At 39.4% G+C, this 23,759-nt stretch overlaps 2 protein-coding genes across 2 annotated transcripts; both read right to left on the reverse strand.

Annotated features, from left to right (window-relative positions):
- Positions 1–11,449: 11,449 nt before the first annotated feature.
- Positions 11,450–15,748, reverse strand: LOC306767156 (zona pellucida sperm-binding protein 2-like; the record flags this gene model as incomplete). Its single annotated transcript, XM_079255078.1, has 21 exons — positions 11,450–11,523; positions 11,585–11,699; positions 11,766–11,907; positions 11,975–12,161; positions 12,240–12,370; positions 12,433–12,524; positions 12,590–12,759; positions 12,938–13,052; positions 13,130–13,329; positions 13,400–13,517; positions 13,588–13,796; positions 13,863–14,019; positions 14,099–14,316; positions 14,385–14,481; positions 14,545–14,709; positions 14,779–14,835; positions 14,949–15,092; positions 15,209–15,333; positions 15,409–15,504; positions 15,570–15,646; positions 15,729–15,748. 21 exons carry the CDS (start codon positions 15,746–15,748, stop codon positions 11,450–11,452), a joined length of 2,709 nt encoding a protein of 902 aa, XP_079111204.1.
- Positions 15,749–17,233: 1,485 nt separating this feature from the next.
- On the reverse strand, positions 17,234–18,673 carry ttc32 (tetratricopeptide repeat domain 32). The gene is made up of 3 exons (XM_079255815.1): positions 18,545–18,673; positions 18,135–18,301; positions 17,234–17,760 (listed from the first exon to the last, which is right to left on the reverse strand). The coding sequence occupies exons 1-3, from the start codon at positions 18,655–18,657 to the stop codon at positions 17,633–17,635; spliced, it is 408 nt and encodes a 135-aa protein (XP_079111941.1). The 5' UTR covers positions 18,658–18,673; the 3' UTR covers positions 17,234–17,632.
- Between the last annotated feature and the right edge of the window lie 5,086 nt (positions 18,674–23,759).

Consider the following 23,759-nt stretch of genomic DNA (forward strand, 5'->3'; position numbering starts at 1 on the left):
TGAGTTGCTCTGGACTGAAGACTCTGCTCATGAGCACACAAGATACAAAGTGCTCTTTCACATTGCAACACCCTTAGTGCCTAGACCTCCCCAGCTTCTTGACAGTAAGTTTAAATCGGTCTGCTTTAGATGAACTGCAAATGAGTAATTTTCTCTTTATCCCACAGATACAGTTCCAGCAGAGCACATGTTTAAAATCGTGCTTGGGCATTTTGCACCCGACGTGGTTCTAGTAAACATCACCTTCCCCTCGGGGGTTTTGTCGGTGGCTGACTGCAATGCCAGAGGCTTCAACATTCTTGAGCAAATGTCCCCCAACAGCAGCACAAAAGTCTTTTCTCTAAGAGTGCCCTTTGTGGATCCTGTTGTCTCAAAAACGGTAGGCTTTTTCACCTGTCTCACTTCAGACAGGTTGTTGGGCATGTCTTCTCCCCTCAAATGCAAATTTGGCTTTTCTTTCCTACAGCAAGGTGACGGCATCTCTGTCTACGCTCTTCACCTAACCTTCGGCTTGCTGATTCTGGATAAGTTTGTCCCCTTTTCTCACACCGCTTACGTGGAAGCGGTTTTAAAAGACATGGGTCAGTACTTAAATATATTACTCAGGATGCATCCAGTCTTGCTGACTTTTAGACAATCAAAAGGGATCTAAACACTGACCCTAAGCCTCTTTGTTCAATTTGCAGTTGCACCTTCTATTACTGGAGGGTGTGATCGTCAAAACTTTTATATCCTTGTGAAATATGGAACCCCAGGCTTCAACTTTCAGACCAGAATAGGAAAGCAGCTAATGACCCCAAGTGTGGCTCAGGATTACAATTACATGGAGAACGGGACACATTTTAGCTTTGTTGTGCCATTTTCATCACGTGACGTTGCCATTGAGGTAATGCAGATTATCATTATACAATGTATATTTTTAAAGCTATTGAAACTACAACTTTATCTTTCAGGCTATTGCATCATCATCCATTACAGGCCGACTTGATGTGGTTTTAAGTAATCCAGAAAACAATGGTAACATTAAAGACTTCTCTGTGGTCTGCAGTTTTCCCACAACACTGACTGGTAAGTTGGGGTGTCTGTGTGGGTCCTGCACCCCCCCGGGTTATTGACAAAGCCAAATTGAGAACTTGGTCAATCTTGCAGAGTGTTATCCAAATGGAACGATGACTGCGCTGGCTCTGAAACTGGAATTGGTTCCTGGTCTGAACCCCCATCAGCTCACCCTGAATGACCCCTCCTGTGGCCCCACCTTCAGTGATGATCGCTATGCTTATTTTGTCTTCACTGTGAATTCCTGTGGCACTACAAGGAAGGTACTGTGCTGCTGAATCACATCATGTGGCTATATTCTATTCTAGGCATTTAGCAGACTTTTTTACATGCCTAATCTTTCTGTTAGTTTTTGCCCCATGCCATGTTGTATGAAAACAAGATCTCACTGCCAGATGAGCTGGAAAAGGCAAAAGCTGAATCTGGCTCAGAGGAACCAGAATATGAGTAAGTGGGTTTTCTAAATATCAGACTTGTAGATTAAGAATTTTAATTGCAGCTTTAAATACAAATTCATGACTTCTCCCCCCAGGTTAAGGATTTCATGTTCCTATGACATAAACACAAGTCGTGCTGTAGTCTTCAACACCAGACTCCGCAGGAGTGAGCCATATGCTGAAAACTCAAAAGGCCAGCTGCAACTTGAAATGAGGCTTGCTTTGGGTAAGATGGCAAACCTTGGTTTAACCTGAGGGGAAAGTCAATGAGTGATAACTGGGTGGTAAATGCTTCAATCTCTCTAGACAACTCCTACAGTAAGTTCCAGTGGCTGGAGGATTACCCCATTGCTAAATATCTGCAACAGCCACTGTTCTTTGAGGTGCAGCTGATGAAGTCTACAAACCCTCGATTATCACTCCAGCTGGAGAACTGCTGGGCAACACAGGATGAGGACAGGAATTCCCAACCAAGATGGAATCTGATAATCAATGGGTAACTTCTGAACAATGTGCTATTCAGTAAACAAGGCAATGAGTTTGTCTGAACTGGACTTTTTTTTTTTTTTTTTTTTTTTTGGGAAAACTGCTCAATTAATCTTCCTCCAGGTGCCCAAACAAAGTGGACCCATACCAGGTGGTCTTCCATCCTGTGTGGGTTGATGCCAGAGTTAAGTATCCATCTCATTTTAAGCGGTTTGAGGTCCAGATGTTTGCATTTGCTGAAGGCCAGGATGACTTGAGTAGCCAGGTAACGCTGACTTGCAGAACTGCATTGGTCTGTCGTCAAGGTCACATTAACAAATGTTCCTCTTGCAGGTCTTCGTTCATTGTGATGCTGTGATCTGTGATGCCAAAAATCCCCTTGGTGGAGTGTGTAGTGGGCAGTGTACAAACCCAGAAAATGTGACGAAAGGTACAAGGATGCATGTTAAACACTTCACTGTGAAAATGAATGTAACGTGGCATGTTGCCACCTGTTTTGTGGTGGGTGCACATTTAATTTTTTTTTTTTTTTCTTCAACAGGTCAAAGACGTGCTGTTTCAAATGTTTATGGTTTCCAACAGGTGTCTTTTGGACCTATTAGCATAAGCCAATAAACTTTTAAGAAAAAGACTTTTAAACTCTTTCCATCAGTGAGTTGATTGTAAAGAGGTTCTGACTTCAGAGGGTGGAGGAAAAGGTACTTCTGCAGAAAATGGGCTGTTACTGGCCATACTAACATTGATGCTGGGATTCTAATACTGTATTTAAAGGCAGTGGAAGAACTGATATCTGGTGTTTAAAGATGGGCATTAAAAATTCTCACACCCAAGCAAAGTTGAATGGGCTGCAGCTGAAATGCCTCCACATGTGATCCTCAATTGGATCCAATGACCTGCTGCTGTGACGACAGCAGGTCTAGAAAATTGCATGTGTGGTCTTTTATGGCTTAGGTGTTATGGTCTGAGTTTAATGTAGTTTTAACGCTAGTTTAAGCATTTGAATAGTTACATTCTCCCTAGACCCTGCCATGCACATGGAGATTAGGGGGGGTGGTTGCAATTAAAATTGAGGGGTAGTAACTCAACTGTGCTGGGAGAGGGACTGCCTAAGTGACCCGCCCACCATATACACAGCATGGCCTGTCCCCAAAACATGTCCATGAGTTGTCACCTTTTTTTTTTTTTTTTTTTTTTTTTTTAAGTGTAATTAAAACTGGGAGGTGGGCCAGTACTGGGTGCAATGATCAAAACCACCTTGATGGCCTCTCTCCACCAGAACATGCACACCTCCGAAGACCCTGCCTGTGTGTGGTGGGGAAGGGGATTCAGGACCAGAGGGAAGCGAGCCTCCCTCCAGAAAGTGAGCCGCATCAGCACCCCCCCCCCCCCCCCCCCCATCCATTTGCACCACCACACTCCCCTACTCTCACGCACCACAACTCTCCTTCATCCATACCACACACACGCGCATGCATGCATAACAATCCCCAACCATCTTGGTCCCGGGGCCACAACCAGGCAACAGGGCACGGACATGCTCCTCACCGCAGCAGCAGATCCAGGTCAGCCCAGCCCCCACGGCAGAGGCCAACACCCCCCACCCCCAAGAGACAGGGAACAGCCCCGTGCACCAGGCTAGTGCCAATTCCCCACCAAGACCACACCGCATCGACGCGGCCGCCCACCACAGAGCCAGAACCCGCCGACCCAGCCTTCACCATTGGTCTCGCCCCTCCGCTGCAAGGCAAACCCAACCACTGACCTACCCAAGGCCCGCCCCCAGGGCTGAAACCCAGTGACCCCAGTAGTGAGGCAGCCAAGATCCCCACTCAGGGGCCCACCACAGACCTGCAGACACCAAAGACCTCTAACCCCTCCTCAAACCCCAGTGCAATGAGGTCACACCCCCCCCCCCCCCCCCCCCACACACACACTAAGTGATGGAGCTGATCACAGAGGACCAGAGGGAAAGAAATTCAGCTGATTGATCCTTTGAGGAGGCAGACATTGTCTCTATGCTAATTTAATCTAATAAGATATTTCTAAACTGCTGGATACACTGATTCAGTTTGCTTTTCCAGTTCACAAGGATAGTTTTCTTCCCTATGCACAGGCTAGTGCCAATTCCTGTCAAACTGTGTAAGGCTCATGTTGGCCCATGTGACTTGAGCACAAGGAACTTGTGGGAATGAGAATACCAGCAAAATTGAGGGCCAGTAAAGAGTGGTGAAAAATGTACTTTTTGTGCAGGAGTTTTTTTTTTTTTTTTTTTTTTGTTCTCCAAATTGTAAAGACTTTGGATGTACACTTGCATATGGCCATGTTTTGGGCATGAAAGTGATCTGGACTTTGCAAATATGAGCAACTCAAACAGAATAGCAAACCTGAATATTGTATTCCAGCAGGGTAATGTCAGAAAACGGCTAAACTGAGGCTTAGCAGTTTAAACTATCTCAAAACTGCCTGCTTTTTTCTGTATGACCATCTTCTGGAAGCCTGTCAAGGGTACTGTATACATGGGAGGCTGCACTGACAACCCTGTACTTTATGGGAAGGGAATTTTAGCAGACATTGTGGGTGAAACGGCTTTGTACAAAGATGATGCTCAACCACACTGAAAGCTGAACTTTAGGCTGATTTAAATTCTACTCTTTCCTGTTCAACACTGAAAACTTTGGGCAGATTAGACATGAAAATCCCATAGTATAAAAAGCAGAAATGAAAATAGACCTTTACATCTAACTTTACCAGCAACATCTGTATATGTATATGTATTCAGAACCTATAAACACTGAACAAAACAAATTTTACAAACTTTTTTTATAAATGTGTTTTCCTCTTTAACTGATTACTGAGAAAATATTCTAACGTACAATTTCTATTATGTGGCATTCCTTTTTTTCTGGGAGTAACTCCTCCCTCCTCCCCTACCCCCAAACAGTCACTGTGTGCTAAGAAGAGGGAGGGGGGGAACCAAACCCATTTTGCTTGGCTTGAATACCACTGCTATGTTTCAAGGGAATTACTTTGCCTCTAAAACTCTAACAGAAAACTGTACCAGAAATTTACTTTATGTACTTTTGGTTGTTGGATCCCACACAAACGTGAATTACACTTACCCACAAAGAGAAATTATTGAATCACTACATTATGCATCATATTAGATGAGGTGTGGAAGAAACTTGCACTCTTTTCTAAATCAAAGACATTCACTGATTCTTTCCATCTAACATTTCAGAAACTAAGTTATTTTTACTCATAAATATCCTTTGGGGTTGACAGAAGATGCCAAGAAGGATTTGTAGATTGTCTTAATTAGAGCTGAATAAAGCAGAAAAGATCAATCATAGGGAAAAGCTCAGGAATTAGGGCAGTCAGGGGTTTAGATGAAGGTGAGTTGGTCCATCAGCCAAAACTAGTTGTTTTGGCAATGAAGCTACCTCATAGAGGAAGACCTTATGATATAACAATATTTTAGCTCCATGAAGATACAAGTAAACATGAAGAGGGACCATGTCCAGCACTGTGCAAGTTAGATATCTGATGATGTTACATCTTCATGTACAAAGCATTTTCCTTTTACCTGCAACTGTATGTAGATTAACTTTAATCTGTAAAAAAGGAGCATGATACCTGATTGATTGTATAACTACTGTGAGGTATTCTTGGGGAAATATGGCACATATATTTTACTAATACCTCTATAATAAGTACTCAGAGTCCTACTACAGAACCCAACAATCCTGCTTCAGAATTTTTCAAGTGATTAAATCTATTTTTTTATTTTATTTTGAGACACCAGAGGATTATAAATAAACGATACACAAAATGTCATACATATTCACTCCTCCAGTCAAACAAATGACATAAAATAAAAGAAACAAAAACATCACATTACACACAAGTCTTAGTATTAACACCATGCCTTAGATTGGCTTTAGAAAATTCTTAAAATCAAATTGTATTTGAGATTAACAAATTTTAAAAAGTTCTTAGGATCTGCCTTTATTCTTATAATAAATCATGTCAGGTGTAAAATAGCTTGAGAGCTCATTCCACCAATGAGCCAATACTGGGGGTTTAGGTTCTTTCCACAACAACCTTATACAACAAGGCTAGGATATTTATTCCACTTGTCAGACACACTAGTTCCCAAAAGACATAAACGTGGGGACAATGAGACAGGTATACCTAAACAACGAGACATCAAAATTTATGTAGTGCATCACATGACCAAACCATATGGAAAAATGTCCCTTTTTGTTTCTTACAATGCCAACAAAGAAATGACATCTCACTGTTCATTTTATGCAATTTCTCTGATGTGTAATAAATCCTACGCATCATCTTAAATAAAGCTAGTTTATGCCTAAGAACATTTATGAACTTGGCAACAAATATTAGACCAATCCTCTTTATGTCCACATGAAGATCTTGTTCCCATTTTCATCTTAAATTATCAGTATTTATACCAGAACAGTCAACAAAAATGTTGTAAATGTTAGATATAACATTTTCTTGAATCTGTTCCTTATCTTTTTATATTACATCAATTTTTGATACCATAGGTTCTTGAAGAGAACCGTTACTGGTAGTAAATACATGCCTTATTTGTAAAATATCTATATAAATGAGAAGAGGGCAATCCATATTTCTGCTGTAGCTGATCAAATGAAAGAAATGTCCCATTTTCAAAAAGATTACCAATTTCCTGAATGCCTTTATTATGCCAAAGCTTAAAAGTGTCATCTTTACAACATTTAATACTTGGATTTATCCAAATTGGGGGAAAATGAGAAATAGGGATCTTATTACCAAGCAATTTGAGACAACTGTTATATTTAAAATAACTGGATTCTTAGATTACAAAATTTGCCATAAATTGATCCTAAAGAAGTTAACAAAATGACTAAGGTGAGATATCCAAACTTTCTGTTCTTTTCCATGCACATGAATCCTCTAAAAAACACTTTTTAAACTGAGTAAGTTGGGATGACAAAACTGGGAAGTGGTTAAATATTCTAAAGGTTTTAAATATTGTAGCATATGTGAACAGTTTACAGCTGTCCTTTTGATGATTTATCTGTTTTACTTGGTGTGTGTAGAAGACAAACTGATAGTTTTCAGCCCATGACACATTTCAATCCAATTCAATTCAATTCAACTTTATTTATATAGCGTCAAATCACGGCAATGCCATCTCAAGACGCTTTACAGACAGAGGGGAAAACATAATGAAAGCCAATTCATAATAGCCTATGTAAGGAAACCAACAGATTGAGTTGAGTCCAACTCAATCTGACCTGAGCAAGCACACTGGCGACAGTGGGAAGGAAAAAACTCCCTTTTAACAGGAAGGAAACCTCCGGCAAAACCCGGCTCAAGGACAGGCAGCCATCTGCCTCTGCTGTATGGGGGGAAGAGGACAGAAAGACAACAGACAACAGGAACTGCTACTCCCGGCCAGGGAGACCTGCTGAGACAGGAGACATACATGTTAATGATGCAACACTGTTATGGGGGGGGGGGCATAACTAAGGCATAACTAAGGGATGCTAACCATCCCTAGCTGTAGGACTTATCAAAAAGATAAGTCTTCAGCCTAGTCTTAAAGGTGGGGAGGGTGTCTGCTTCCCTAACACTAACTGGGAGCTTATTCCATAAGAGAGGGGCCTGATAACCAAAGGCTCTGCCTCCTGCTCGGCTCTTTGAGACTCTAGGAACCACAAGTAAGCCTGCAGTCTGCGAACGAAGTCTTTGATATATAGTGGTGCCTGGCTGTGGAGGGCTTTATATGTAAGGAGAAGGATTTTAAATTCTATTCTAGATTCAACAGGCAGCCAATGAAGAGAGGCTAAAACTGGAGAAATATGATCTCTCCTGCTGGTTCTGGTCAGGACTCTGGCTGCATAATTCTGGATCAGCTGAAGGGTTTTCAGGGCATATTTAGGACAGCCCAGTAATAGGGAGTTACAGTAATCTAGTCTCGAAGTAACAAAAGTGTGAACCAGTTTTTCTGCATCACTCCGAGACAGAATGTCCTTAATTTTGGCTATATTACGTAAATGAAAGAAGGCTGTTTTAGTAACCTGCTTAATATGTGGGCCAAAGGACAGGTCCGAGTCAAATATTACTCCAAGGTTTCTCACTGTAGCACTGGAAGCTAAAGTAATGCCATCCAGGTTCATTACAAAACTGGAAAATTTAGCTGAGTTTTTCAGATCCAACGAGAATTATTTCAGTCTTATCTGAGTTTAAGAGGAGAAAATTTCTAGACATCCAAGTCTTTATGTCTATGAGACAATTTTGTAGCCTATTGGGCTGATTTGTTTCATCTGGTTTAAAGGATAAGTATATCTGAGTATCATCTGCATAACAATGAAAGTTTATTCCATGCTGTCTAATAATTTTGCCTAAAGGGAGCATATGTAGCGTGAAGAGTACTGGTCCAAGTACAGAACCTTGAGGAACTCCATGACTTATTGTAGTTTGTGAGGAGGACTTGTCATTTACATGAACGAACTGAAGTCTATCAGATAAATATGATTTAAACCAGCTTAACGCTGTACCTGTAATTCCGACCACCTGTTCTAGTCTTTGTAACAGAATGTTATGATCGACTGTATCAAATGCAGCACTAAGATCAAGCAAGATAAGTACGGACAGAAGTCCTTTGTCTGAGGTCATAAGAAGGTCATTAGTAACTTTCACCAATGCCGTCTCAGTGCTATGATGAGCTCTAAATCCTGATTGAAACTCTTCACATAAATTATTTCTGCTTAGGTGGGCATGTAGCTGAGCTGAAACTATTTTCTCCAGAATTTTGGACATAAACGGGAGATTAGATATAGGTCTATAATTTGCTATCACCTCTGGATCCAGAGATTGCTTTTTAAGTAAAGGCTTGATTACAGGAGTTTTAAATGATTGTGGTACATATCTTGCCACTAAAGACATATTGATAAGATTTAATAGAGATGTATCAATTAAAGGGAAAATGTCCTTAAAGAGGCTCGTTGGGAGAGGGTCTAAGATACAGGTGGATGGTTTAGATGAAGCTATTATTTTAGTTAATTCAGAGGGTTGGACAGGACAGAAACTATTTAGACACAAGTCAGATCCTGGTTCTAAGGATGCTTCAGAGACCATAACAGGCTCAACATTATAGGTAGAAGGAAGAGTATTGTGAATTTGATCTCTAATAGTATCAATTTTATTCCTGAAAAAATACATGAAATCATCACAGCTAAGTGAGAAAGGAATACATGGCTCAACAGTGCTCTGACTCCTTGTAAGCCTAGCTACAGTGCTGAAAAGAAACCGAGGGTTGCTTTTGTTTTCCTCTATCAATGATGAATAATAAGCTGTTCTTGCCGTACGTAAGGCTTTTTTGTATACAATTAAACTTTCTTTCCAGGTTAAGCGAGACTCCTCTAATCCTGATGAGCGCCATCTGTTTTCCAAACGCCTTGACGCCTGTTTTAGAGCTTGAAGCTGGGAATTAAACCAGGGAGCCTTCATAATTTTACCTAATTTCTTCTTCTTTAGGGGAGCAACATTGTCCAAGGTTGTACGCATTGAAGCTGTTATAGTATCAGCATGTTGATCAATCTGAGCAGGAGTAAAGCTTAAAGGGGGACTCTCAGTCATGCTAACACATGGTAGATGTGAAAAATTTGATTCAATTGATTGTTTAAATTTTGTAATAATATTGTCTGATAAACATCTACTATAGTAGAATTTATTTTTGGTCAGTGAGTAATCAAAGTGAATTCAAAGGTTAATAAGAAGTGATCAGACAATACCGGGTTTTGAGGAAATACTTTGAGCTTATCAGTCTCAATACCATATGTTAGAACAAGATCAAGAGTATGGCCATGAGAGTGAGTGGCACCATTGACATTTTGTGAAAACCCAATTGAGTTTAGAATAGAGCTAAAGGAAATGTTTAAACTATCATTTTCATCATCAACATGAATATTAAAATCCTCTAATACAATGACTTTATCAGTAGTCAGCACTAACTCAGACAAGAGATCAGAGAATTCGGTCAGAAACTCGGAGTAAGGTCCAGGTGGGCGATACACTAATGCTAAAAGGAGCGGTTTCTCTGAATTCCATTTTGGATGAGATAAATTTAATGTCAGGAATTCAAAGGATTTATAGTTAGTTTTTTGCTTAGGATTAATTAATAATTCTGGCTGAAAAATAGCTGCAACACCTCCTCCTCTGCCTGTAGTTCTAGGAATGTGAAAGTTTAAATAGTTAGTTGGCGTAGCTTCATTAATACTAACATAATCCTCTTGCTGTAACCAGGTTTCCGTAAGACAGAATAAATCAATGTGGTGATCACCTATCAAGTCATTGACTAAGACTTATTTGGGAGGGATCTGATATTCAGTAGGCCACACTTTATGGTCTTATTTTCAGATTTTATTAGATCTGTTTTTATGAGGTTCTCACGATTAACCCCAGAAGTGTGTGTTTAATTCTTACTGCTGGGGAGTTGTATAAGGTCAGAATGGGGTTTTGGGTGGGCGGCGGCAGGTGAGAAGCTGCAGAAAAGTGCGTAGGACTACAATTCCACCTCCTGGTCCCAACCCTGAGTTGTCAATTTCAAATTAGTTGCATCATGACATGAAAATTGGTTAGGTTGCCTGAGACCCCATTTCATCTGCATCAAGCCTGCTGATTCCAAATAGTGTTACATGTTGACCTCATGTAAAAAAAAAACCTCAGTAAAAAGTGGCCATGGTCTCATAATTTGCCATCCAGTTTCACCTGGCAGGTAGTTAAAACTGCCTCTTTCAGAGTGACCTCAGCATGCTTAAACTCATTTTAAAAAGTTTAGTGACCTTCAGGAAAGTCAGCCCAGACAGGGTGTCTGAAAGGTGCTTAGATATGCGCAGACCATCTTTTAATTCTACCAGAGTTAGACTTACCCATGCCCTTTGTATCAAAAGCCACTCCACTTTCTAGTTTTGGGTTTGATACCATAGCCTTTGCGCTCTAGGGTTTGTTTAAAATTGTGTAAACACCTAAGAGGTAAGCCAAGTTTGCATGTATAGTACATTTCCAAAAGCTGAAGACTGCCTGCTCATAGTTTACTGGGAACAAAGACTTGACTGTATGGACCTCATTGATGGGGTTTACAAGAGCCTTAACCAGAGTTGTCTTCATGACTGAGTTTTGACAGCCTCACCTGGAGAACCCAGGTATTAGCATTTAATTTCACTGCTATGTGAAAGCTACTCAACTTTTGGGTAGTAAGTCATGGCAAACTTTAGGGGAAAGCTTTCATTAGCCTGCATGCATTTCAAGTGGCTTTTGACAGGTCCTTACAGTATGCACTGTCTATAGAGGAATGGAAGCATCAATAGCTAGCATTTGAAGCTTAGTTTTCAGGATTTTGAGTCTTGCTCAAAAGGCACTTAAGGGCAAGTAGACAAAATTAGTGTAAGAACATTTTATTAGGACATTTGGCTGTTGAGTACAATGGGCCCGGAGGAGATCTTTTGGTGCATTGAACCTGCACTTCTTTGTCCTGAAAGAAAAGAGAAATGTTGGTAGGGTATGGCTTCAACTTGTGCAAATTTAACACTTACTTCTAGTCCCTTTGTGAGAAGGCTTTGTACGCTTGGAGTAAGCACACTGGCCTTGGCAGATGCCTTTAGCAGGGCTGGTTTGGTCACAGATCACAACATCACAGTGGACATAGATCTGGGGACAGGACACGCTTCAGTAAGAGAGTACAAGCATTAGCAGTTATGCTGGTTATACATTTACCTCATCTTGCAGAACCTTGTCTTCATGAATGAAAGTAAACATCTTCATTGAGAATCGCTTAATATGGGGTGGAACTGCTACTCTGTCATCCATGACAACAGGGTGGAAGATGGTTGCATAGCTGTCATCAGGGTTCTCACAGCTGGAAATTAAAGTAGTAGTTGTCATTCATAAACCTGTGAAGTTACGAGAAGTTGCTGCTGCATTACCCATCCACAATGATATCCCAACTGGGGACAGAGGTCCTGTCTGCCTGATGAGTAGCCCAGCAGTTCTCCAAGAACAGCTCCAAGTGGACATCACTTGACTGCAATTCCACCTCAAAATACAAGGACTGCCTAAGATACTTCTGCACTGGATAGTCCTCAGCTTCATAGAAGTACTCATATGAGTGATCTGGAAGAAATTGACTTTAGGTTTAGTGCATTGCACGTGACATTAGATCTGCAGGACCTACATTAGATGAATTCTTACCCTCAGCCAACCTCATGCGGACTGTCAGATGCCCAGATCCAATCTCAGCTTTGGGATCATAGCGTCTTGGTTTAGAACTAAAGGCGATGGTCTGAGTGTTGTTGACGATGTAGTAGCAAGAGACAGTTTGCCTACAGGGAAAGTAACAACTCAAATTTGGCATTTAAGGTCAATTTTAAAGTGCTTGTCATACCTGTAGTCAGGATCAATTGGTGATGTGCGGGGTACTTTGGCATTGTAGTACAGGGAAATCTCATTTTCGTACAGCATGTAGTTGTCGAAGAACTAGAAAGGAATAAGTTTTATTAGGTGTACTTTTTGGGAGGGGTGTAATGAGAGTCCAAACTTACTGTTACAATTGTTCCACAGGAGTCAGCACTAAAAGTAAAGCGAGCAAAGCGATCATCACTGAAAACTGGGCTGCAGGACTGGTCCCTCAGAGTGAGCCAGCTTGGGATGAGATTAGGTACAGATTCCACTTTCACGGCCAGGGCAGTGAGGGTTCCATTGGGGTAGCAGCCTATGAGACAAGAAGGCATGTTTGAGCAGGGCTGTGTAACTCAGTTGGATGAGCTGGCCAGGCCATGATATCTTGCAGGAATGCTTCAAGTTGTGGATTAGGGATTCTCAGTCCTGCAGGACTCAGTTAAATGCCCAGTTTAGTTTCATCAAGTTCCCACTCCCCAAAGATTCCTTACTGGTCATCATCAAGGGGAAGCTGCAGGCCAAGTAGAGGTCACCAAGCACCCACTGGTTATTGGGATCCCACAGCAGAATGTCAAGTCTAGCTCTGATTGAGCTGGTGGTAATCACCTGGGGGTGGGCACGCACAAGAGAAACATGTAAAGCTTGTTTTCAGAACTCAAAACCCTTGACAAGGCAACTGTTACCTCAAATGCTGCAACTGCAGCATCATATGGGACTTGGATACTGAAGTGTGTGCCATTGTCATGGAACTTGAACTCTTTTTCCAGCTCAGGTGTCAAGTCTTTGGCACCAACCATGGTTTGGAAGTTGTGGCCTTGATTTCCATATTTAACACTGACATAAAACTGCTCTTCATCACAGGTGCCAGTGAGTGTTGGCAGCACTAGGACAGATGGCAAGTTTAGTCTTTCCATGCACTTATAACTGAATAGTCTTTCCACTAGTAGCCTTACCAACATCCTGTAGAGATGCCTCCAACTGTACCAAGTGGGCAAAGGGAGTAGCCTCAGGATGGATGACAAAGCCAAACACTACAGGGAGGCTGTAGGTTGTAACCAGTGGCTCTGGATTCTTTAGAGAAAACAGAAGTTAGGAGAGAGAAGCATGCATATATTGTGCAGCCATTTTGCATAATACTTACATGCTTCAAGACCACATCAGAATCAAAAGCTACAGTTAAAGTAAAGGCAATACTGCCATTTTGAAGAACATGCTCCTCAACAATGAAGCCCTTGGCATTGCTCTCCTCAACAGTCAGGACACCAGTAGAAAATGTAAGGTTTCTCAGCTCCACATCATGAAGGAAGGGCCCAATATGAAAGGTGAACATCCTGTCCTCTGGGACAGTACCTAGAAAACAGGAGTTTCACACACCAGACAGTGGAGCTCTGCCATTTAACTGCAAATGAAACTCACGGTCTTCAGTATGTGGAGGGCGAGCCATTGGTGGTGTGGTAATTGGGAACAAAACCTTGTATCGGGTGTCATCTTGGGTGTTGTCAGCCCTCCACAGCACTTCAAGCATGGGCTCAATATTGTAGGTGATGTGGTACTGGTAATCTGGGGCATGGCTCTGCAAATAATGGCCTTTTAAACATGTGCAATGAGACCTTGAATTTGGCTTTTTTCCTCCATTAAGAGTTCTCCCAGACCTTGTAATAGCCATCAGGTGAGCCAACTGGGATCTCCTGCACAATGTGGAAGTCTGTGGTAGAAAGTGTGTATCCTCTTGCCGCCATCTGGGCCTTATCTAGCCTTTGACCATTGATGCCCATGTGCATTTCAACCATTTTGACCTTGCCTTCAATTAGAGGACTAACACGGCGAGGTACATGCCAAGAAATGAGCTCTTCAGTGAACAGGACACCTCCTGGTAATATATTATGATTAGTAGAGTGATCAATTTCACTGAAAAGGCTTTAAATTTTCTGGACCCACCTCTTGGACAAGCAGCTACCAAGTCCACAACATTCAGACCTTGGTGAGATTTCTGGTAAACACTGACCCTGAAGACTTCCATGGGGACTCCTGCCACCTGAGGAGCACACAATTTTACCACTGTTGGAAAAATTCATTAGACAGAGTTACTACTACTTACATCCTCAAAATAAGTCTCTGCAGTGTTATATGGGCTTCGCATAACCACACGGGTTGAAGTCATCATGGCACTATAACCAGCTTGCTCAGCTTCCTTCAGCACCATTGCCACAGGTTCAGGAGTAAAGAAAGTAATCTTCCAGATTCCAGGTGCATCACTTGAGCCCTGTTGAAGACAACATTATTGCAATTTGGAGTTTCCTCCCAGCTGATAAATAGGTTTAGGACAACATACTTCAGGAATAGTGTTCATTTGGGAATCATCCTTGTTCTGAACCTTCCCCTTAGCTTCCTTTTGGGAAGCATGAACAGCCATGTGAGTTGATGCCTAAAAAGACAAGGGTTAGTTTTTGGGAATCCTGCCCACCCAAAAGAATTTAGAAGAGCCATTATCATGCAACTCACTTCCATGTAGTTTCTGTCACAGAAAATCTCTTTGGACGCCCAACGAGTATAGCTACATGTCTGCACCACGTCATGACTAACCACATCAGATGAAGAGTGTCTGTACATTTGGAGTTTCAAGCCAACAGTGAATGTTGTGTCATCCTGTGGCACAAAGACAGCTTATGAGTCTACCGTGGCACCAAGTTACCATGGAATCCCAAGCAGGCTCAGAAGAGCAAACTTGCTTACTAACAAGCACGCAATTTGAGCAAACATACTTTGTTGTCCACATAGCAACCCAAGAGAGAGGAGTAGATCCGTGTGTTGCCCCATGGGTCAGACTCCATGCTGTATCCACACTGAGCAGCCAGACTGGGTGTCAATTCAATAAGCTGGGTGCCATCTGCAGGGTGGCCAGACATGACAGGGATCAGGCTCCACTACTAGATAAGTTTGCCTTCAAGGGCAGTTTACTCACTGACTGCATCCACTTCAAGTTGGTTCCCCACAGCAAGAACCTTATCCAGTGACAGCCTCATCAGATTACCAGCACAATCTGACTTTAACCCACTACCTGTTGGACACAGTTCAGGTTAAACAGTGTGTTAAAAATAAAAGGCCAGTTTGCATGCAACTTACTTGACTGCGAACCAAGCTTCACATTTGTCCATGCTTGACCCAAGGCAAAAACTGTAGCCATCATGGTCCAAAATAAACTGGAATTGAGGGGAAAGAAAAAAAAAAGTTACAGCACAGAGAAGGTAAAAATATGAATAAAAAGACAACAGCTATACTTACATTTTCCCAGGCTTCCGCATGTCACAAGGTGAAATCAGCCAAACAAACAGAAGTGACAAGTACACAACCAGCACTTGGTTTTGAGTGCCCTGCAAGCCCTCAAAGAGAAAGCAGCTCAAAAGGGAAGGAGCTGATGGTTTGAGTTTAATCTAACCACCTGTTTTATACGCCTGCTAATCACTGCAGCACAGGTGAAGTCAGTCCGAAATTAAAGCTGACTTACCTTCTGCTAATTAAGCTTCATGTAAAGCTGGAAATTGTTTGTGCTTAAATCAAGACACATGGTCACCGGTGTATGATACAATCTGTTATTATTAGTATTTCTGGGTTCCATAGTGACTGAAGTGTTTTCTTAAGTCTATATACCAGTGTGTACATGTGATCAACTTGAGAATGGGAACAATTTGGGCCACTGAGTGTTTCTCTTCTGCAGCTGAAATTTCTCATTATTATTGTTTGTCAGCTCCTGATTACAGTTTGGTTATAGTCACAAACTTTCCACTAAGTTGTCAGAAAGGTGCACTGGCATTCATCAGGCTCCTCGTTTCTCCTTCTGAGCCTGAATCGATCAGGGTGCCCTGTCCACTCTGAGAAAATTATTCCTTTTCATTTGTGAGGTTATTACTCCCCACCCCAAACTTAGAGGATATTCAATCAGTGTGGCAAAAGAACATTAGTGATGTCTTTAATGAAGATAGATCCAACAGCAGGTTTTATGTAATTCTTCTCTGATAACATTCAAGTGTCACCAGAAGTTGGTAAGCAAAACTGGATTTTATATCACCATGAAGGAAAAGAAAATATTTTAAGCAATTCCATAAGTATTAAATTTTCTTAATAACCAAGTGTTTCTCCACAGTGTTGAATTGAAAATACTTAATTGTTGCAAGTTGCTCTAATTGAATTCACTGTAAAGACTACTATGATGGACAAAGAGTCATATTAATATCACCCTGCATTCATATGAAACACAGTACATTCACTCAAGAAATGATCTAAACGTCACACAACCTGTGATCCAGTTTATTTGACTGAGACATAAAATTGAACTGTATCTGACCTATTACAAGTGTTAATGTCAGAGCCTGATTGCAGGGTACATATTCACTTATTTAATGCTTATTTGGTTGTACTGCAGCAAAATGAACATTGCATTGACATGTGCTACATACCAATGTGCCAATTCAGGCATTTTCAGAGTGAGCCAGGCCTACCTAGGACAAATATATCCATTATATTGAGGATAAATATGTATGATTTGGTTAAAGAGAAAATTTTGAAATCATTTTAATATGAAAGATGCATTTTGGTAATTCCAATTTCCTGATGTCAGAAGCACAAATATCTTTATTTACTGGACTGTGGATTTGTGTTAGACAAAAACATTTGGACAAATTTCTCATTTCCTTGAGTAGTTAATGGAATATATAAGATTGTTTCCAATAGAGGCATCCAGAAAATAAATAAATAAATAAAAAAGCAAGTAAAACAAAAAGGTGGGAGAGGACATCTTTATTAAAGATTTGTGTAAGAGGGATGCTATCTCAGACTTTGCAACACAAAGAGAAAATGCATATAGGAAAGAGCAAAGCGCGAACTCACTTATGTTTAAAAAACAAATTTAAAAAAAGAATAAGCCAGAAAATCAAGACATTCTTATTATGCTGTAGAATCTTTTCATTTAAAAATGCTCCGTGTCAGGTCTGTTTTGAGGTCATCAGGTAATGAACTCCTCATATTTATCCATAAACAGGAAAAGTGATTTGTCCAAAAACTTCCATGTGCTACTGAGTCAGAAACCATAAAAAAAAAAAAATAAAAAAAAACAAAAAAAAAAAACTCCACTGTCATTGAGCATCTGAGGAGCTTGACAATGCATAGTACATAAATATGTTTAAAGATTGTTAGTATCCCCGGATTTTCTTCTGGTGCTGGTCCAGAAGTGTCTGTTGAAGGCTCACTTTAGCATCTACAAACTCTGGATTGAGTGTGAGTGCTCGCTGGAAGTCACTTTTGGCATCATCAAAAAAGCCTGTAAGAAAGTATAAAAGCATAAATACAAAATAAGTTAATTGCTTTTTGTTCTTTTTCCTCTGCAGAAAGACCTTTAAAACAGTTTTGCAAAGACACAGCTCCACCTAGTGTCTTCTGGAAGCACACACCAAAGTCACTCAATTAAAAAAAATGCAAACCCTGAAATAAATGGGGAAATTAAGCAAAATATGCCTCTACTCGTGTAAAATGACCACATTTATGAAATGAGTGATGAGCAGGGGGAGCTCAATAAGCACTGCAGAACATCCGTAATGTATTTTGAAGGCCCAGGGCGGAAGTAGGTTATTTTGTTATGTCTGGCTTGCCAAAGTTTAACTCACTTATTTTTTGCTAGTAGGGGCACATTCTTACCTAATCTATAGTGGATAAGTCCTCTGTTGTAGAAAGGGATTTCAAACTGGCTGTCAGCCTCTATTGCCGCGGTATAGTCTTCTACTGCTTCATTAAAATCCACCCGGAGGTACTTTATCTGACCGCGGTTATTATAAGCTGCGGCCAACTTGCCAGCTTCACATTTCCTGTATGAATACGTTAGTTATATGTTTTAATAACAAGTGATCACTTAAATTATACAGAAAGACAGATAGAAATGTTATTTACGATACAAACAGACACATACCCACACACAAAACAAACAGACAGAAACAAACAAAAAGACGGGCTACCAAATTTGACAGGAAACAAAATTCGACGTGACACTATACTAGCTTACGAGATTCAACCTTTAGCCAATTTAACCTCCAAAGATATACAAATTGTACCTGGACTGGAAACAGGAAGAGATAAATCTGGTATAGAGCTCTTCTGCCTGTTTAAAGTTACGCTTGTTAAACTCATAGTGGGCTTCTTCAAGCATTTGGGAACTGTCCTCCATAGGGGCTATGTGAAGATTTGTGAAGTTAGTCAATAAATACGGAAGTGACGTCTCAGCAGAGGTAGTCCAATCATATTTTAGTTCTTGTATGTAGGTGGGGCTTATCAGACCTTTCGACATTCCACTGTAGCCATAAAAAAGTAATAATCATGATAGTAAAATAAAATTAAATTCAGTCCAACTTAAGAGTAAAGTTAGGACAAAAACATTGATCAAGGAGCGTAATATCCTATATAATACTTTTATGATAAAGAACAGTTAAATGTGTTTTTTTTGTTTTTTTTTTTTTTTTAAATTTGAAATAAACACTGTTATTACAAAACCTTGGATATTTTTTTAACACCAAAGTAGAAAGTGGAAGCTTACTGCTGTAATGGCACAACAAGGAGGTAACCCATAAACAAACTTGAGAGAAATTCTCAGGCAATCTCCCAGGTGAAGATGTCAAGCGTTGTGGTGAAAAATGACACCTTATGGAACAGGAGCTCAGCAGCCGTACACTTCCCTTTTGCAGCTCATTTATCTCCAGACTGTGTGGATGAATTGACACAGATCAAACAGACCAGTGTGACTGAGAGGAAAAGGCTGCAAACCACTGGCATCTGTTGAGAAAAAGGAAATACCACACTATTTTGGAATAAATAATGGCAGTAACATACTGTCACAAGTTTAATTTATTTCTATATCATGAAACATCCACAAACCTCTGAATGTTTTTCATTTTTTTCCCTTTTTTTGGGGGGGGGGGGGGGGGGGGGGGGGGGGGTCTTACAACACCCTTGTGTCATGTATATATTATGTTAAATTTGTTTAATATTGGAGATGATTTCAAACTGTTTAAACTTTCAGGGAAGACTTAAAAGGCTTATTTTGCAAGCTGAAGTAAAGATTTTGACATTCAGGAGCCTCAGAGCCTAAATGTTGCTGTTTGCTGAGAGAATTAACACAAAGTATCCAAGAACATGTTGGCCTGGCAGAGGCAGGACAGATATCCATCCATCATGCACTTTCATCCAAACAAAGGGGGTGTCTTTCTCAATGGCAGAGCCCTGAACTGTACTTATACTATAGTTATACTACAGTTCACCTTTCACTACAGTCAAATGTCTCAGTGCATCAAATAATTTTTCAGCTTGTCAAGAGACTGTCAGGTGAGATCTGCATTGGTGTATAAGTGTACATTTTTGCACTTTGATATGGTATTTTGAGCCACATTTGTGGTTGGCATGGTAAGATTTGAGCATATGATCCAAAATATTTCAGGAACACATAAGCACTCATCAAAAGCTCAACTCAATGTCCACTTACAGCCTTTTTATGTGGCTTGCAAATGTTTATCTGCTAATTGTCTTCGTTGTTATTTGCTAAACATTTGTGTGCTTTGTTTTTGTGATGAAAAAAAATTAATTCCAGACAAACTATCATGCTAAAAGAATAATACGGCATTATACAGAGACAGTGTTCAAAACAGTTTCCAGCGCACATCTTATAATGCTTTGTGCCATTTTTCTTAACAGTAGTGTTTGAAAAAACATTAATCATTTTTTCCAAAAAAAATCCTGAAACAAAGCACAATTGTGAATATTTTAATTAATTGTATTTAGAAAATTTAGAAATTTGGTGCCAGTAACTCACTCAAAAGAAAAGTTTAAATAAACAAGGACAAAGACTGGTATATGGTACAGTTCCTGACAACAAAGAGATGGACCTGAATGTGTAAAAATGTTATGGGCAGGAGCTGTATCACTGTTATTCTTGAAGACATGTGCATAACTGAAACTCACACCTCATCACCTCAAATCTCTTTTCATCAGATCCACTTATGGAATTTAGCGAGCCAACATATAAAACTTTATGCTTTGCCTGCTAAATTTGTTCATTGACAATGGAACTGAACAAATTTAGAGCGTAATGTTTTTACATTACAGTCTTTTGTTGAAAACTCATTTTAAATTAGATCATGAAGACACAAAAGCAAACTTCATGCAATACATATGACTTTACACGAAGCAAAGACCTATGTATAGTTACACTGATAATTTTCCCACTTACCCCCAGAACATGTGTTTGTCTCTGTAAAGAGCAAAGACTAATTACACTGACACTGAACTCATAATGTCCAGAATTTCTGAGAACCTCTCAATAATCATGTAAAAAGGATGAGGATTTACATGTAAACCCTGGGTTAAAAAAAAAAGTAAAAGAAATAAAGAAATTTTGTCTGTTGTATTTTTAATGTGCACTATTTTCTCAGTAATTTCCTCAACTCTTCTTGTCAAATTGACATCATTCAGAAAACAAAACACATGTCAGCTTCAGTATTTGCTCCTTAAAAAAAATACATTTAAAGATATTAATTAGGTAGATTTAGTGTACATTTAATTCCTTTAAGGTAACATGTTACTACTTTAATCCTGCTGCAGGCCACATCTCAGCTTAGCATTCTGTTTCCTAAGGAAGGTAAACTGTTTATTAAAGGTAACCACGATAAATTGTTCCTGTATGGCTGCACACACGTCAATAAAAACCAAGCAGCTACACCTGTTAAAGATTCAAGTTCATCCTCATCTTTCTGTCAAACGTCCTGAACAGGGAAGCATTGTATCACACTAGATGTATCTTTTCCACTTCTCAGAGGCATGTGAGTCCCATTCATCTTTTCCCTCTGAAACACTGCTGGGGCCACCTTTATGACCGGCTGTGTGTGTGGTAACCATGAGCTGAAACAGCAAACAAACATAAAACAGCTGTCTGGTTAAAGGAAGGAAAAGAGGATCTGAGCCAGACCAGAGGTAAACGTTGGGCTGTTGACTCTCTGCCCTGCACAGACGCCGCGGACAGAGATGCTCTGTTGTGAGCACTGTAAGCCAACACATTCCAGGGGCTACCCGATGACCTCTCTCTGTTGTTTTGTGGTGGTTGAAAGATGAGGGTGGTAACAGGGTGTAAAAACAGATGGTGGTTTAGGAATATACCGATCAAACCTTTAACTCAGAGCAGTCAAATTAACAGCTCAGTCACGAGTCAACTGTTGACTTTAGTTAAGCTTTACAGTATGTTGTGTTGTTGATGAGTGTGATGCTGATGAGGTGTTAAGAAGTTATGTCCGACTGACCTTAAATAATGGAGCAGTTTGAACTATAGCACATTGTTATTAAAAATGTCAGACCATTACGATTGCATTTATGCTTCTATATTGACGTAGATGCACAAAGTTATATAAGAGAGATCGACATAACGCTGCTTTTGTACCTGCAGATGCAACTTTTTCCATAAGTACCTTTAGGTTCCTTGAAAGTTTTATTGAGAAATTGTAGCACTTAAAAGTATCTCAAAGTTTTCCAAAACAAACAGCGCACAAGGCCATGATACTAAATATTATTGTAAAGAATTTTTAAAAGTGAATTTAACATAAGAAACAAAATATATCAAAACTTTAATGAGCATGTTTCCCCTTTAAAGTGTACTAAACTTTCTCACATGGCATAAAAATCATGATCCCTTTAAAGAAGATCTAATTTATTTATTTATTTCCACACAATATTATCAATGGAGCCTCTAAAATGAAATTATAAACACTAAATTGTTACGTTGACACAGTTGTTCATGTTTAATCGAAACAAACCATTTTAAAAGTGTAAAAAGTCAAGTGATGAGGTATTTTTTATTGTTTGTTCCAAAATCTTGTTTACAATATCTGTTTTCTTTCATAAGCGTTTTGCTTAAATTCAGCATCTTTAAGACCTGAAGTCTATGTAATTATGAAAAGCTTTTTGGAGGCATCTCATTGACCTCAGAAAGTGAATCTAACTAAAAACCTCATCTTCAGTTTTGCTCAAATTTAATTTCTTGGAAATAGTTTGCATTTCTCAAGACACAGCCTGTTAGAGCCAGAGATGTTTTGCAGCCATCAGCAGTACTGAGTTTCATGATATTTCCTCTATTGTTTATTTATAACACCAATTAAACCCCTGTTGCTGTAAAAATAGCAACAGGGGTTTTGACAGCATCATAAAAAATTGGTATATTTGGTGTTTAAAATTTTATAGGTAGTAATTAGCTTGTCATGGTGTTGGATACAAGACATTAAGAAAAATGAGATATGAATATCATCCTTTTGTCTCCTGGATGAAGGATAGGACCAAGTACATCTCCATAAAAGACTTATTGATATATTACTTTTATTTATGGTAGTTGTGGGTTGTGTTGCTTCCCAAGAAGACCACCTTATAAAAAAAAATGTGTAGCAGATTAAAATATGGGCTAGCTTAGTGATAGAGATGTTATTTAAACATATTGGACAAGACAAGGTGGGCTAATTCAGTGTGCCCAGTCTTATGGATGTAACAGCTCTTCAGTCGGAGGCTGCTTCAACAGCAGCGATTCATCAGTGCCCAGTCTAATGATCTTATCCTTCACAATGAACTCAGCTTTACTCAGTTTTATTTTAATTAAACATTTATTTGCTCTCTTTTTGTCACATACTGCATGCGCTGCATCATCAAAAGCAGCATTATTCATTACAATTCATATATATATATATATATATATATATATATATATATATATATATATATATATATATATATATATATATATATATATATCATAAGATTAAAAAGACAACAAAGTTCTGTCATGTGATTATATCTCTCTATATATAGTTTTACTTTTATAACATTTATAAATCTTAGCATGCCATCTTATAAAATTTTAAAAATACAAAAAGGTGACCGTTCATCATCCTTAGCACATTAAACAAGCTATTATTATCTAATACTATTATTTAACAGTTGTTATATAGAAAATAATGTAAAAACATTTACTGGATAAATGCTCTATAACATAAAGTTTACTATATACATAATCATCTTTGTACAAAAAGGGATACAAAAACAACCAAATATTTGGTTATTATATATGAAACTATAGTCATGCACCATTTCTTAAATGTTAGTAGCATTTACAAGAGTTACATAAAATCACAAAATTCCATTTAGTGTTTGTAAAGCTGTATTAATCGTAATAGTTGATAATATTTTATAAATGTCTAATTGCAGGTTTTGTGGCTTAACAGTTGAGCTATGAATCCGTGTCTCTCT

This window comes from Telmatherina bonti, assembly GCF_933228915.1.
Source record: "Telmatherina bonti genome assembly, chromosome: 16".
NCBI lineage: Eukaryota > Metazoa > Chordata > Actinopteri > Atheriniformes > Telmatherinidae > Telmatherina > Telmatherina bonti.

Coding starts and splice junctions, on each gene's coding strand:
- ttc32 (XM_079255815.1), bottom strand. CDS start 18,657: ATGGAGGACAGTTCCCAAATGCTTGAAGAAGCCCACTATGAGTTTAAC. Junction 18,302..18,544: donor TCTTCCTGTTTCCAGTCCAG/GTACAATTTGTA, acceptor GTATTCATACAG/GAAATGTGAAGCTGGCAAGT. Junction 17,761..18,134: donor ACTTATCCACTATAGATTAG/GTAAGAATGTGC, acceptor ACTTTCTTACAG/GCTTTTTTGATGATGCCAAA.